At 38.2% G+C, this 15027-nt stretch overlaps 1 protein-coding gene across 2 annotated transcripts; it reads right to left on the bottom strand.

Annotated features, from left to right (window-relative positions):
• Positions 1-72: 72 nt before the first annotated feature.
• Positions 73-14662, bottom strand: cabp1a (calcium binding protein 1a). 2 transcript variants are annotated; one of them, XM_051669203.1, is made up of 7 exons: positions 13800-14662; positions 3168-3198; positions 2885-3028; positions 2687-2796; positions 1855-1929; positions 1710-1782; positions 73-1548 (listed from the first exon to the last, which is right to left on the bottom strand). In XM_051669203.1, exons 1-7 carry the CDS (start codon positions 14523-14525, stop codon positions 1523-1525), a joined length of 1185 nt encoding a protein of 394 aa, XP_051525163.1. In that variant the 5' UTR covers positions 14526-14662; the 3' UTR covers positions 73-1522. The 2 variants fall into 2 exon arrangements, with proteins under 2 accessions (XP_051525163.1, XP_051525164.1); XM_051669204.1 differs by lacking the exon at positions 13800-14662 and adding an exon at positions 3302-3423.
• Positions 14663-15027: the final 365 nt, after the last annotated feature.

Genomic DNA, 15027 nt, shown 5'->3' with positions numbered 1-15027 from the left:
ACAGTTTTTTACTTGCTTCATTTGTTACAATGTATTAAAACCACCATATTACATTTTTTTTTTTTTTTTTTTTTTTTTTTTTTTTTTGCATGCAAGAAGTCTGATCAGATTACAGTTTAAGACAGTATTCTACAAAATGTCTGGTCACACAAACAGGCATAAAGTAAATCAAATAAATAAGTCTTCTTCACTTTTGTTCCTCAAGCATGTGGTTATTTTGTCAGTTTTGTATTATATCAGAATACTTTGCCTTGATGAAAATAGGCCTATGCAGATTAGGACTGTGACTGCTCCTGAAATTAGTTGTCTGATAAGTATGTCATGACTACTAAAAATAGTGATTCTGGGGGGATTCTGGGTAGTTCAGCAAGTATTGACGCTGACTACCACCCCTGGAGTCACGAGTTCGAATCCAGGGCGTGCTGAGTAACTCCAGCCAGGTCTCCTAAGCAACCAAATTGGCCTGGTTGCTAGGGAGGGTAGAGTCACATGAGTTAACCACATCGTGGTCGCTATAATGTGGTTCTCGCTCACGGTGGGGCGCATGGTGAGTTGTGCGTGGATGCCGTGGAGAATAGCGTGAAGCCTCCACACGCGCTACGTCTTCGCGGTAACGCGATCAACAAGCCACATGATAAGATGCGCGGATTGACTGTCTCAACTGAGATTCGTCCTCCGCCACCCAGATTGAGGCGAGTCACTGTGCCACCACGAGAACTTAGAGCGCATTTGGAATTGGGCATTCCAAATTGGGGAGAAAAGGGGATTAAAAAAAAAACAATTGTGATTCTGATCAAAGCTTTCACTATCATTTCTAAATTTAAAAACTCCTCAGTTATGACTCTTAAAATCCATATGTCAAACATTTATTCCAGCAACAGTATTTTCTGAACTATAGTTTTTTTCTTCTTACACTGCACCTAAATGGGCTGCACAGTGGTATATATTTGTTTTAAAGGCAAACACTGTGAAAAAAAAAGAAAAAAGTTATAGATATAGAGTCAAAACAGGAATTTTTGGCTCACAGTGGAGTAGCTGACCTTGACTCAAGTTGTGTATAGCATATTATCACAAAGTCAATGTGTTCATGGCATTAACGTGCCAACTATACACACACACAAAGAAAAAAACATAGAGTGTGGCTTTAAAAACACTCAACATAATTTTCTTCACCTAGTTTATCACACAGAGACACACAGGGACAACACATAATGTAATATTGCCATCATTAAACATTGGTACCCTCATTCAAATGTGCATGTAAAAAAACATATTGTTTGGTCTCGCATGGTTGAAATTGCAGAGACACTAGGCTACAGTCTATATGTATACTTATTTGTACGTGCATGAGTGGTCATCAGTACCCCCCCCCCCCCCAAAAAGTCCAGTTGTAAATTTTTAAACTCTAAAACACTGGCTCAGCAAGGCTTTTCTTGCAGTAGTCTAATATTCTGTCAGCTTTGACCAGCAGGAAGCAGTACAGCATCTCACTTTATGGAGACACCATATGAAAACCATCCTTTCAACGGGAAACCATACGCACAAACTCTAAAAAGGACAGAGAGAAAAAACACAAACTTGATATCACATAATATATCATATAACATCATATAACATAATATCACATAAATGGTTGCTATACATCCATTGTTTATATATATAGATATACTGTATATATATATATATATTGGTGTTATTGGGATTCTTACCTTCAAAGTCTACTCGGCCATCTCCATTTAGGTCAATGTCTCTCAGTATGTCCTCTAGGTCTCGATGACCAACCTAACAGATAAAATAATATGTTAAAATCAGGTGATTTAAGCACATCCACACAGATGCACCAAAATCACTTACCTGCTGTCCCAGGAGCTTCCTCATAGCTTCTCTCAGCTCTCCGGTGCTTATTTCCCCATCTCCATTTGTATCAAACTGACAGCGAGACAAAGAAAACAGATATGTTTATATCTGTATACCTTGGGGTCGACAAGTCTGAAACCACTAGAAAATTTGTTTTTCTAATTAATTTTTAATAATAATAATAATATACATGATTACGAACTAATTAATATATTGTTAATATATTAAAAATATAATACTTATATGATCATATTTTTGTTTATAAAATAATACAATTAGTATTAATTATTATTATTATCATTATTATTAATTAACATAATGTATAATATAGTATAGGATATAATATAATATGTAATTTTTTAGAAAAGTTGAATTATTGAAAAATGTAAATTAATTTCAGAATTTCCTAGTATTTCAAAGGACAACTTTTGCTAATGACAAAATGCACTCAGTTGCACAAACTCAGAAGTTTATTCCAAAATCAAGTTTGTGCCAGAGCTGATAATCCATGCGTTCCCAGCATGATCTGAGAATGTTTAAAAGAGCATCTTGTGTGCTTCAATGGAAGCATGGAAATGTGAGCTTTGTACAAAGTAGTTAACACGGTCAGTGTCACAAATTTGCTTATTTGATTAATAGATTATATAGAAAAGTGCAGAATCATAAATATCTAAAAACATTTCTTATTTATTTTCAATTTTAATGTTTCTTTGATTTCCAAGTTTAAATGAGATTTTCAATTCCAGATTTTCAGTGTGGTCTCAGACTTTTGGTCCCCATTTATTTGCTTGTGTATGAATAATTGTATTCTTTCTCCCTCTCCAATTACCTCTTTAAAGGCATTTCTGAGCTCTTTTATGCCAATCATGTCTGCTGTCTCAGCAAGCAGTTTAGGTCCCATCAATCCTACAAAATCTTCAAAATCCACATGGCCACCTACTGAGAGAAAAATAAAGAATGTAGTCAATATTTCATAATGAAAAGACATGGCTTGTTATGGATGAAGTGTGCACACACAGAAACTTACAATTCATGTTTATTTGTTGGCTCAGTTCGATTAGTTCCATCTCAGTGGGCATGTAGCCCATGGTTCTCATGCAGTTACCCAGGTCCTTACAGCCGATATAGCCATCTTTATCTTTATCAAACTCCTTAAACGCTTCTCGCAACTCTTCACTCAACAAAAAAGAACAGGATTTTATAAAATGTTTTTTTTAGAAAACAATAGCTAAAATACATTTTTAAACTATTCACTTTGAGTCATCTCATAATATGGGTGCTACTGAAAAAGAACAGTGCGGAAAACTTACCATCGATCTCCTCTGGTCTCAGTTCTCGATTCTGTTACAACAAAAGACAGAAGAGAAAGAAAATGTCAAAACATCAGCAAAGGTGAACCTTAAAGAAATAACAACCCCGAAAAAACAAAACCTCAGTCCCTCACAATAAAACGGTCATCCAGGTAATCAAGTTCTTCAGAAGATGGTTCCATTACCAGAAAACCTTGATTAATCAGCATTCCCATTGTTGTTCAAAGACAGACAGTTTGCGTTTAGGACTCGTTTTATAGTGGCAAGAATGAGCAATGGCATTTCTCCAGTGTAACAACTGACTGAACAAATCCCGTCAACATGCTTGAGACAGAGAAAAAAACACTCCTCACCTAACAGTGACAGCCTTTAAAGGCGATGGAGGAAAGAGAGAAGAACAGAGGCTGTAGCATTAACCATGGGGGAAGAAAAGAGAGTAAACACGCAGTCATTACTGACGTAAGACCATGACATTCAACACGCTTGCAAGAACATGCAACCTAAATTGTAGACCAAAACAAATGAGCAGAGATTTATACAATGAAAATACATACACCTACGCTTGAGCATGCAGACAAGAAAAGCTAAATTGCTAATGCAAGAAACAAACATGCAAGGGCAAAGTCACACATACACTGAATGTGAAATATTAAGATTGGTTTTCAAAGGCATATCTCTCTAGGCTATATAAAAATCTGTTTCCTTCTCTGCTCATTCTGTGATCTTGCGAGTAAGCAGAACTAGTTCCAGTAGAAGTTTTAGTCAAACTATTCTTAATATCACACCTAGGCCTCACATTCTGTACTGAGTCTTGTACTGAAGTTGCTAGATGGCAGCAAACACAAGAAACAATTTTGTTTTTTCTATCACCTTCTATCACAATATACAGATCTGAAAGGCAAGGGATGCTGCGACGGAGCTTCAAAAATCTTGTAATAAAGAAGCTTCAAAAGCTTGTAATAAAGGCTCTGTTTGCTGGATCTCACTACATTTAGTCTTAGATCATTGCACTATGTGGCAGCAAACACTAGAAAAATTTGTGCTAAAACATCGGCGGTGTCCAAGCATTCAGTCAACTGACTTATGCCTATTACATAGAAGTTATATATTTTTTTTAAAAAAAACTGTGAAAATACATTTTAAGACTCTGAAGATTGTATTAGGCTGCCAGATTGACTTATTACATGTCATATTTCCCAAAATGTTAGCACAGTGGGTGGAATTTTTAGACGGTCCCTTATGTACGACAGACAATGAAAGTGCATCTGAGCGTTTGCTGGCTTTATTCTGTAGCTACAAAAAAGTTGGCTGTTTTAGTAAAATGTTTTATGCCCAGACAGTATGGTTATATACTCTTTAACTTAATTGTGCTAATTACATATTTGTAAGATTGTTGCATCGAGAGAATGCAACACAATGATGAGAAACGCCACTGCAAATGCAAAAATAAAGTCACAATTAAGTGATATAAACTCGCAATTGCATGATAAAAACGCATAATTTCGACTTTATATCTCGCGATTGTAATTTATTAAGTTGAAATTGCAAGAAATAAAGTTGCAATTCTGAGTTTTTATCACGCAGTTGCTACAATTTATTCACGGTTTATTTGTGATTTTTGGCTTTATTCTTAAATTGTGACTATATATCTCGGAATTGAGACTTTATATCTCTCAATCGTGAGAAAAAAGTCATAATTGTGAGATAATAAGTCAGAATTACCTCTTTTTTTAAATTATTATTATGTGGCGGGATCTGTCTTCCATAGTATATTGTGATAGAAAGTGACAGAGAAAAAAATATTTTTTCTAGTGTTTGCTGCCATCTAGTGGAATGATCTAAGACTAAAAGTAGGGAGATGAGCAAACAGAGCCTTTAATACAAGCTTTTGAATCTTTTTTAACAAGATTTTTTAAGATGCGTTGGAGTGTTCCCTGCCTTTCAGATCTGTATACTGTGATAGAAGGCGATAGAAAAAAATAATTTTACTAGTATTTGCTGCCACCTAGAGGAACAATTTAAGACCAAAAGTAGAGAGATAGAGTAAACAGAGCCTTTAGCTTTTGAAACTTTGAGGTACAAAGTAGGGACTTTTTTTAGCTTTGTTTATATATACATGAAATTAACTTCACTTTTTCTTACAATTAGGCAGTATCACAATTCCTGCTTGTTATATTTAGGTCATCGAAATTGAGATGAGTGCACAAGACTTTCCTTTAAGGACTGCAAGTCAGACCTGTACATATATCCATTTCAAAATTGATTATAGACAGAACCAGACAGAATCTGCAGACTTTTTCCACACTTTTCGCGCTTATCTTTAGACTAAATCTGTGGAATTTGGCGGAATAGATTGAAATATGTAAAAATGATAAGCTAGAGTACTACACTCATTTTGGTTACTGAAAGCATGTTCAAATTAGGCAAAATATTTGATAAAAATATTTTTTCCGGGGGATGTGTAGAATTTTATAAACGACTAGGATTTCGATTCTGTGGAAATGTACTGAGTTTTCTGCAGAGTTCTGCATGCGTGTGGGCCTGCTTTTAGATAATACAAACACATGAACTTACTAAAAATTACTTATCTGGGGTCCAAGCAAGGTGCTGGAATGCTCTTATTTTTGTTCAGATTTTCGTATTATTATAAAATTTCTGGGCATCAACCGTAAAGTGCAAAGGCACAGTGGTGGATTTAGGCATGGGCGACATGGGCAGTTGCCCAGGGCGGCATCTTGTGGGGGGGGGGGGGGGGCATGAGGGGGCAGCAATAAATTTGGCGGCGTGTTGAAGTGGGTATCTCCCAGGGCGCCATACCAGCTAGAACTGCTACTGCAGAAACACAATTCTTGGTTGAATGATCCCAAATCTCAAACACTACACAGGCAAGCTAAATGACATTCACCAGCCCTTAGGTGCCGCTGTTGGGGCCATTCACACAGAACGGGTCTTTGCGCGAAAAAAGTTAGACTCAGCACCATGAATAGAGCAGAACACAGGTTTCTTGAGAAGTGTTTTTAAAAGTGATTTTTAACTTGATTTTTTAACTTGGCACTGGTGACATGGTTTTCGATTAAAAACAATCCACAATTTTTCACAACTTATTATTGACAGACATAGTTGAGAGAGGACAGGAACCTGGACAGGAGCATGGCCTGGGTTGGACTTAAACCTGAGTCTCCCATATAAGCACCACTGTTTAGGATGTCAAAGCAGCTACACTGACCACAAGGCCACAGCTCAAGAATCCCTGACAAACAAACAAACAAACAAACAAACAAAAAAAAATACTTTAAACTTTTAATAAACTTTGATTTGGCAAATCATTTGGCAAATACAAGACCAAAGAAATTTTCAGGTGTGGCCAGTATTGACTAACTGGCTTAAGTCTACTTAACGTAGAGTCAAATTTTCATGAAACATGGCACATACAAAAAAGGTTAAAAATAATAATAATAAAAAAAGATAACAATTTGAGGATATAGACCGAATTTCATTACATTTTGGGGGCGTTGTAATTGAAATATCCTTAGAAATGTGCAAGTGTCTGATCAAGAAAGTTAAATTTCAATACCCTTTGATGATAGTCTGTTTTGCCAAATTTGGAAATTGTAGTCATTTTCTTCCTTTTTCCATATACTTGAAAACAGATAATTGCCATTCACGGCAATGTTTTTATTTATGCCTATTCAAACACAGCCATATGTGTTGTGATTGTCACAGGGTGGTGAATGCGTGTATGTGTGTGTGTGTGTGTGAGAGAGAGAGAGAGAGACAGATTGAGACAGAAAGCATTCCCATTAATAAAAATAAGCAATCCAGCCAGCATTTTCCATTCATTAATCATAACAGTTTACTGAACACATTGTGTAGACTGGCTCTTCAGATCTATACACTCTCACAGCAACAGTAAACAGAGAAGAAGGGGAAGACAGAGTAAGACAGGTAGAGAGAGAGAGAGAGAGAGAGAGAGAGAGAGAGAGAGAGAGAGAGAAGCATGTGGTTTATTCAAAAACACAGCCCATAGATGTGACGAACTACATATATATTTGAATTGCTTAGACTTTACATTGCGAAAGCAACATCATCACATGGGAAATCGGCATGCTGCTTACGAATGTTCATGTACCCTCAAATCAAATCCATATTGCAGAATTACTGACAAGCATATTATCTCACATCAGTCATGTTTGCATCTATTTTAACATAAATAACTTTCCCTGTGGTGCTACTTCACAACATTCTGGTCCCTTGGAAACCAGCAAGTAATCACTTTCATAAAAACAAATTGCAAATGTTGCAAACCTTTTTGCACTAAAATTACACTTTTACCCCACTGATTGTTAGATTTCAAGTTAGAGTTTGGGGTGGGAGTAGGGTTAAAAAAAAAAAAAAACATCCCTGTTGACTGTATTACATAATAAAAAATAAAAAATACAAAAAATAAAAATAAAATACAACTCATTTTTGGAGCAACCCTGTGGACATTTAACCTCAACAACACTTCTAGCTTCGGCCACTGGGGGCAGTGGTTCAAATTTTGGTAAGCACAGACCAATTTCAGTAGTAAAACTTTTGACCACCTGAAGCTGAATTCACAGTGCGATCAGTCTGAGCGAATAAATAGATAACCTGGTTATCGAGATCTGGACACTTTTAAAATTCTTAGATGTTTGACTGAAAGTATCATTATGTAAAGTGAAAGTATTTATACATATTCAAGCAACAAAATATGAGAGGTACCTTATAACCATTTTGGAAAATATATTGTGAATATAGTCACAGCGGGGTGAGGTGCAGCAGAGTGCCTGCAAGAGACCTTATACACAGTAGCGCCATCTTTGATTTTTTTAATGGGAATGAAAAGAGGCTGGTCAATTAAACGCACAGTATAAAGCTGTATAAAGCTCCTAGATCCCATCTGATTCTCCACAACTCATGTTGTCTGGAGTTTGTTGTCTATTGAATGTTCTTGGAAAGATATTTTTTCAATGTTTTGTCTGCGAAAAGATCCAAAAACACCCACTGAAGAGACTGCCTAACTGTCTAACCCTCACAGCCTCGTTTCCATTCCCATCAAAAATCAAAGATGGCGCTGCTGTGAAGTAGGTCTATTCCTTCAGTCTTTTCATCAGTTTTTCAGATAATTTGTCATTACAGCTTGTTAGTCAGAGGCAGTCAGAGTTTTCAAAGGTTTGCCCTGAAACCTTCAATTCATACAAAGACCATAACCCCAGATACTACACATAATGCACTGGACTTTCACAAATAATTACAGCTAAATCTAGGTCAGTCAGGGAAATTGGGTAGCACAGCTAGGAAAAACAGGGAACAAGACATGCTCAGGGCTCAGATTTTGGAAAACCATTACAAAATACTATAGAACATCCATTATTTTCACTCCAATGAAATTTTCTGAAAATCACTACATTGGGAATTGGGAAGTCTGGGTGTTTCATTGCCATATAAATCTCCTGAAGCCATATACGGGCAGAAGATGAATTATAATACAACCGAAAGATAAAGCTCTGCAAATGAGGAGGAGATTATAAATGAGAAATAATATCTGGCAAATCTCAAACCTCTCTCTCTCTCTTTCAATCTCAATATGTGTGTGTGTCTGTGTGTGAGTGTGTTTAAGAGAATGGGAGGAGAGTGGGTCTCATTCAGACATGCATATTACCATTCTCACAGCTGGAGGCCTGGTCTCTTGTCCAAACAATCATTTATACAGACAGCTAAAATACCACACACACACACACACACACACACACACACACACACACACACTCTACATACAGTACATATACAGTACTATATCAAATTACCATGGTATTTCAATCTGATACCATTGCTTTACCTTGGTACTGCACAGTAAAGGAAACTTGTAGTTGCACAATGTAAATATGTCACAATCAGCAGGCTCCCATTCCTATTGCCTTTATTGTGAGCCTTAAAGTATTTATAAACCTTTTAGAAATGTCATAGCCATAGATGCATACAAGCTTACATAGTGTCAAACATAAAGAGTGGATACAGAGGCCATAAAGAGCTTTCTGTTTTATATTAGTCTGTTATCTGTGACAAACAGTTAAATGTTATTTTCTGGCTCTGTTTTTGTACTATAAGAATCTCTTTCTCTGTCTCTCCCTCTCTCACGTGCACCTGTTTATCTGTCATAATCCATCCATCTCTATTTTCCCCTCTCTTTTTCTCCACAAGATGATTCATCTTGAGAAAACAAGTAGAAGCCCTTTGCTGCCTCTCTTCCTCTGGTAGTTTCATTTTATCTCTCCCTCTGTCCCTTATTCAAGCTCTCTATTGAACTTTAGAGCTCCACTAACTTTTAACTGTCAACTCTCATCCTGTCAACACACAGTCACTATAGGCATGCAAACACATGCAATGCAACAGAATCACACTATGTGTTTCACAGTTCTCAATCATATACCTTTTCACCTGTTCTCAATCATACACACAAAGAAAAACGTGTGAAGGTGAAAAATTCAACTGCAAAGGCAGTTCCCAAGTGTCACGGCTCCGGTGAGTTTGTCGGGTTTTTTTGTATGTTTTGTCATTTTCTCTCCCTCTTGTCTCGCAGGCGCGGCTGGCATGCATGATCAGTGTTTCCATGTGTTTCCAACATTGATTGTTCCCAGGGAAGCGCTGATCATGTCACTGATTAGCGTGCCAAGCAACACCTGTTCTCTTTTAGTTCACTCCCTTCTTAAGCCTGTCGTGTTCTATGTAGATTTGCTAGATTGTTGTTTGATGTTGAGTATTAACCTCACTCTCTCTGCCTAGTTGGCCCTGTCTTGTGTATCTGTTTGTTGCCTGCGTGTTGTGTGTGTGATTGCCGTCTAGTATTGCTGCAAGTCAGCTGGTCTTCCAAGGAGGATACTTTGTCTCTGCCCGTGTGTCGGGAGTTAAGTTCGCTCATCTCTGCTGGCCGTTGTTCTACATCTCACTAAGCTTCAACGGAGGATTCTATGAATCTGTTCCTGACTTCCACAATGCACACACTCATCCTACGAACACACTTTTCACGGATTGCCCCTTGCATGATTACAACAGACAAGCTATTGGAGATCGCTTCCCGATGCTGCAGCCGGTGTCGGGATTTTCTACATTCCTCAACCCAGTGACTGCTCATTATTATTGTTAATAAATCCTTTAAACTGTTCCTCTGCTCTTGGGTCATAACTCTAGAATGCATTAGGCTACTGTGACAGGGTAAGGCTCTGGAAAAGAGCATTAATCTATCAAGCTGAGAATTCTTGCCATACAAGCAGACATGAGAAAGGAGAATATAACCTGTCAAAGTGTGAAGAAATCAGAGGTGGGTAGGCTATTAATTACTGTAACCTTTAAACACCTCACAATTGAGCAGTCACTCAAGTTAACAAATGATCATTACAAATAGGTGAGCCATTCCCACATGTAGTGAAGAAAGTCTGGTTATGTTCCTATCTGAAATGACTGAAAACTCAGCTATTCGACGAGCGTTGATGATTGGTTAAAACTAATTATGGGTGTGGTTTGACACTACGTTTTTTATTTACAAATGTGCGTGCCAGCTGAGGAGTAGTTACCTAGGATACTGTCATTAAAAATGGATAACTTTGAAGCCTGTCTCTCAGTGATTGTGCAGAAGTACACTTTTTATAATATTCACAACAAAAACTCCACAAAGACAATGTGGACATGACAAATGTCTGGAGAGAGATTGCATTTTTTATGAAGTCAGATAAGATAACTTGTCTGCAAAAGCAGAAAGGGCTCCGTGACACCTTTAATAAGGCAAAGAAGCGAAACGGCACTGAAAGTGGCAATACATGGAGAGAAATACCTGCAATATTGGCATTACTTCTGTGGCTGGAACAGTATGTTCAAAACCGTGATGTCACCCTCAACGGACTAATTTTAAAACAGTGCCTTACGTAGTAGCTTCTTCACCTGGGGTGTTTAGTTCCTCCAGGAGAAAAAAAGTTTGGCTTCTTGCATAGTACAAATTAGGCTTCAGCTTGTCTAGTTTTGTTCTGCCAACAAAAATAGTTCCAAATGAAGCCAAAGCAGGATCAACCGTTGCAAGTTTGACAAGCCGCAAGCGGAGTGATACAAACAGTCCCATTGCTATGATACTAAATATCAGCACTCATAGAACACCACTTGTCCAATAAAATTTATGGACCAGAACTAGCTGTAGTATATTCTGTTTAAAATTGTCTTCTGTTCAGTGAGGTACAGTATGATTGAGAGTAATTATAAAGAGTAGCTAAATCAATGAGAAAGAAAACTGAAACCTGAACTCCACTTAAAAGCTTCTTAAATTTCAATCTATTCATCACACAAAGTGATCGTATGTCTTCAGAGGACTTGGAATATGACACACAAGACACATGGGCTAGTTTTATGACACTTTTGGGTGCTTATTAAGCTTTAAAGTGAGTCTAACAAATCAGCAATTGTGATATGTACTTACAAATATTTCCTTTTGTGTTCCGCATAAGGAAAAAAAATTGGTTTGGAACGACATGGGGGTAAGTTAATAATGACAGAATTTTCATTTTTCAACTGAACTATTCCTTTAACTATTATCCCTCAAGCCCATTGTCATTTTTATGCATGTGCAAGTGCTGTCTGATTATGTCTGAAAAATTGTGCATAAACAAAAATGATTTGATCTCATATACTTTATATATTTCCAACAATACTGACACCAGAATTAAAAACAGTATTTGATCCATTCCATTAACAATCATCTTTTCATTCATTCATTCATTCATTCATTCATTCTCTCTCTCTCTCTCTCTCTCTCTCTCTATTTATATATCTCTCCTTCACACCCTCACTCTCTCCTGAATCTCATTCTTGATCTCCCAGCAGACCATATAGGTCACTGTAACCTCAGTAAACATCAGTAAGAGAACAAGAGGTGGGACATTTTGACAGTAGATACAAAAACATATTGGAGGAATGAAACGCACACACATATGGGAACAAAAGAGAGTGAGACTAAGAATAGCATAAAAGGGAAAAGGAGACCATATCTGGTTTACCATTAAAGAGATTTAAGAAGGGAGAGTGGCATTGTCATCCAGGGACATTTTTGTCATTCTCATTTCAATGCTCCAAGGCATGCTTTTGGAATTCAGACAGAGAGATAGAGAATGTGTCACCCCTGTGATCCAAAGCATATTACACTGCATTTCTGGTAAATTGTGTGTTTACACACGCACAGAGTGAGAGACAGAGACTCTAAGCCAGCATCACTGATTCATATGGCATCTGAGGCTGGCAGCCTAAACAACACACTTGCAAAACAGAAGGTTTTTTACAGTAAATGTGAGATGCCAGTGAATGCCATTGAAATTCTCCAACCGTTTCAACATGCATGATACAGTACAGGCAATAGTTACAGTGAGAACACCTCTGACCTTGAAGGTGGATCTCAAAATTAGTTTGATTTGCTCATGTTTTCTAACACGCAGCCTGCCTTGTTCATTTTTACCTTTTAATCTAACAAGGGTTTCTGTTTTTTTTTTTACTATTTGTCTTACTTACACGGTTACATTGAAAATAACTCTGACCTCAAAGCCATATCTAATTAATGGGTCTGATCTGGTCTGTGTTTTCCGACATAAACTTCCAGATCATTTCCAGCCTTTAACTCAACAAGATTTCAGCCAGTGTTGAACCAACTCCTAACGTTCTAGGAAACATTTTTTTTTGGGGGGGGGGGGGTATCTTTATATTTCTTTCTTCTATTTTATAATTAAACATTCCATTGACGATATATATTCTTTGACATAGGACATCAACAGAAATTCAAAATGTGAACACTAACATTGATTAATGACGGTGTATACCTGATGTTTCAATGATTGGATCTTTTACATTTGACTTCTTGTTTAGTGATTGTATAAAATCATGTATATTTTGTAATACTTGTATGTGACTTGTGGTGATTTTGTAAATTTGCATTCAGATGTATCTGGGTCAGTAAACTGTATTGAGAGTTAATTGTGCGTCTTTTATTGTTAGCACCTGGTGATCATTTAATTGATTCTATCAAGTGACAAATCACATTGAATAGGTAAAGTCATGTAATGAATCTACAGAGATGTGGTTTGTATATAAAAAGAGGGTGAATATGATCATTGCTTTACACATTAAGGAAGGCCTGTGCGCAGAAACGTCTGTGTCCATTTCCCCCCAAAAGTTATGAAATAAAAACATTAGCAGGTCATCTCTTCATTGGGCTATCATTTTATAACCATAACCTTCCCAGAACGTTGCAGGGAGGTTGTTGTGTGACAACCTAATAAAAAAATTACAAGGATTTTTTTTTAATCATTTTTAAGATTTAAGCATTTTAAATTTCATAACAAAATTCCATCAAATTGATTAATATATATATTATATTATATTTATGTCAAATAAAATGTATATAGATATATATATCTCTAACCAACAAGGTAACAGCATCTCTTATTTAAGGCACTTGTGCCATCTGAAACGCTAATTATTAAAGGACCCAGAAAAGATATAGCATTGTGTAAATATAGTTTAGACATTATTTTAGTCAACCCATTTGGAATGTTGTATTACCCGCATGGACTCGGGCCTTACCTGTCCAAACACTGAGCTGAGGTACGGGCGCAGGTTGAAGTCTGTTTCACAGGATGCTGCGCTGGAGCGCCCTGATCTCCGGGAGGTGCGGCTGGAGGATGCGGGCACCGGTGAGGACGAGGCGGTGGAGGGTGGACCCGCCTCTCTGCTCGTGTACGAACCCGGTCGAGCCCGGTCCAGTTGGTGTGACTCACAAAAGAGAACCGTTTCGTCCCTGCAATCGGAGAAAGATTGAGTTCTGTTGGGCATGCGAGCGGCGTGAGAGTGTTTGGGTCGGGGCTCCTGGGGCAGGTCATCTCGGGTGGACCGGTGGCGGTGACGGTTGTGATGATGATGATGATGATGGTGATGATGGCGATGGTGGTGTCGTCTGGCTGTCTGGCTCTCCCATCCATCTGGAAGCTCAGACAGGTCCTCCTGACTGTGAGCCGTAGCAAGAGCGTGTCCGTGGGAGTGTTGTGGGTGGTGGCTCTTCTCCGGGCTATTCCTGTTAGCGACCAGTGAGGGGTGACACAGGGGTCTCCTAGAGCTCGCATCGCAATCCGCCGTCCAGTACGACTCCTCTAAAGCGGTCTCTGCTCCAGATGCCTCCGCAGCTGCCGCTGAACGCTGATGATGAGTCCGACGGGCTCCGGTGTGGTCGGGATGTGGAGCTGCTCTCCTGCTCTGCGCGGAGGATCTCAGCAAGGAAGTCGTCGATTCGCTTTTAGGGAACGTGAAACTCATTCTAAAGGCTGACCTCTGAGGTGACACATTACCGTTCCAATGAAATGAGTCGTTCCAGAGTGGTGAAGGTACATCGGAGCCTCCTCGATGGCATGATGGACTCAAGAAAATGATGCAGTAGAGATGTTCTCCTCTTGAAGTTGGTGCCACCTGATTGCTCCGGAAGGAGGTGTAGCGCTATTCTGGATAGGACGCGTAGGTAAGGGGAGATCGACGACGATATACACCAAAGAGAGAGAGAGAGAGAGAGAGAGAGAGAGAGAGAGAGAGAATATGTCTACATGCAAAAATCAAAGCAATGAGTTGGCGCAAAACATGAATGAAAAGGCTCAAAGTCTCAGTGTTTGAGCTTCCATTGGGATATTTCTTGAGGATCTCAAACAAAACATTCATGTTGACCATTTATCCCCTATGAACATTTCTATAAAGAATTTAACCAAATGTTCAGGATTTGGGACAGGTCATTTCTTCTGGGATTTCAGTTATTTCAAATGTGACTTTT

This window comes from Myxocyprinus asiaticus, chromosome 33 (assembly GCF_019703515.2).
Source record: "Myxocyprinus asiaticus isolate MX2 ecotype Aquarium Trade chromosome 33, UBuf_Myxa_2, whole genome shotgun sequence".
Classification (NCBI taxonomy): Eukaryota; Metazoa; Chordata; class Actinopteri; order Cypriniformes; family Catostomidae; genus Myxocyprinus; species Myxocyprinus asiaticus.
The sequence above is the reverse complement of the archived record's forward strand: the minus strand, read 5'-3'. Positions and strand labels throughout refer to the sequence as shown.

Excerpts from the sequence above, each read along its gene's own strand:
- cabp1a (XM_051669203.1), bottom strand. The coding sequence starts at position 14,525 with ATGAGTTTCACGTTCCCTAAAAGCGAATCGACGACTTCCTTGCTGAGA. Across the intron at positions 3,199-13,799 it reads TCAGCTCAGTGTTTGGACAG|AATCGAGAACTGAGACCAGA; the intron begins GTAAGGCCCGAG and ends TTGTTGTAACAG. Across the intron at positions 1,930-2,686 it reads TCAGAAATGCCTTTAAAGAG|TTTGATACAAATGGAGATGG; the intron begins GTAATTGGAGAG and ends TCTCGCTGTCAG.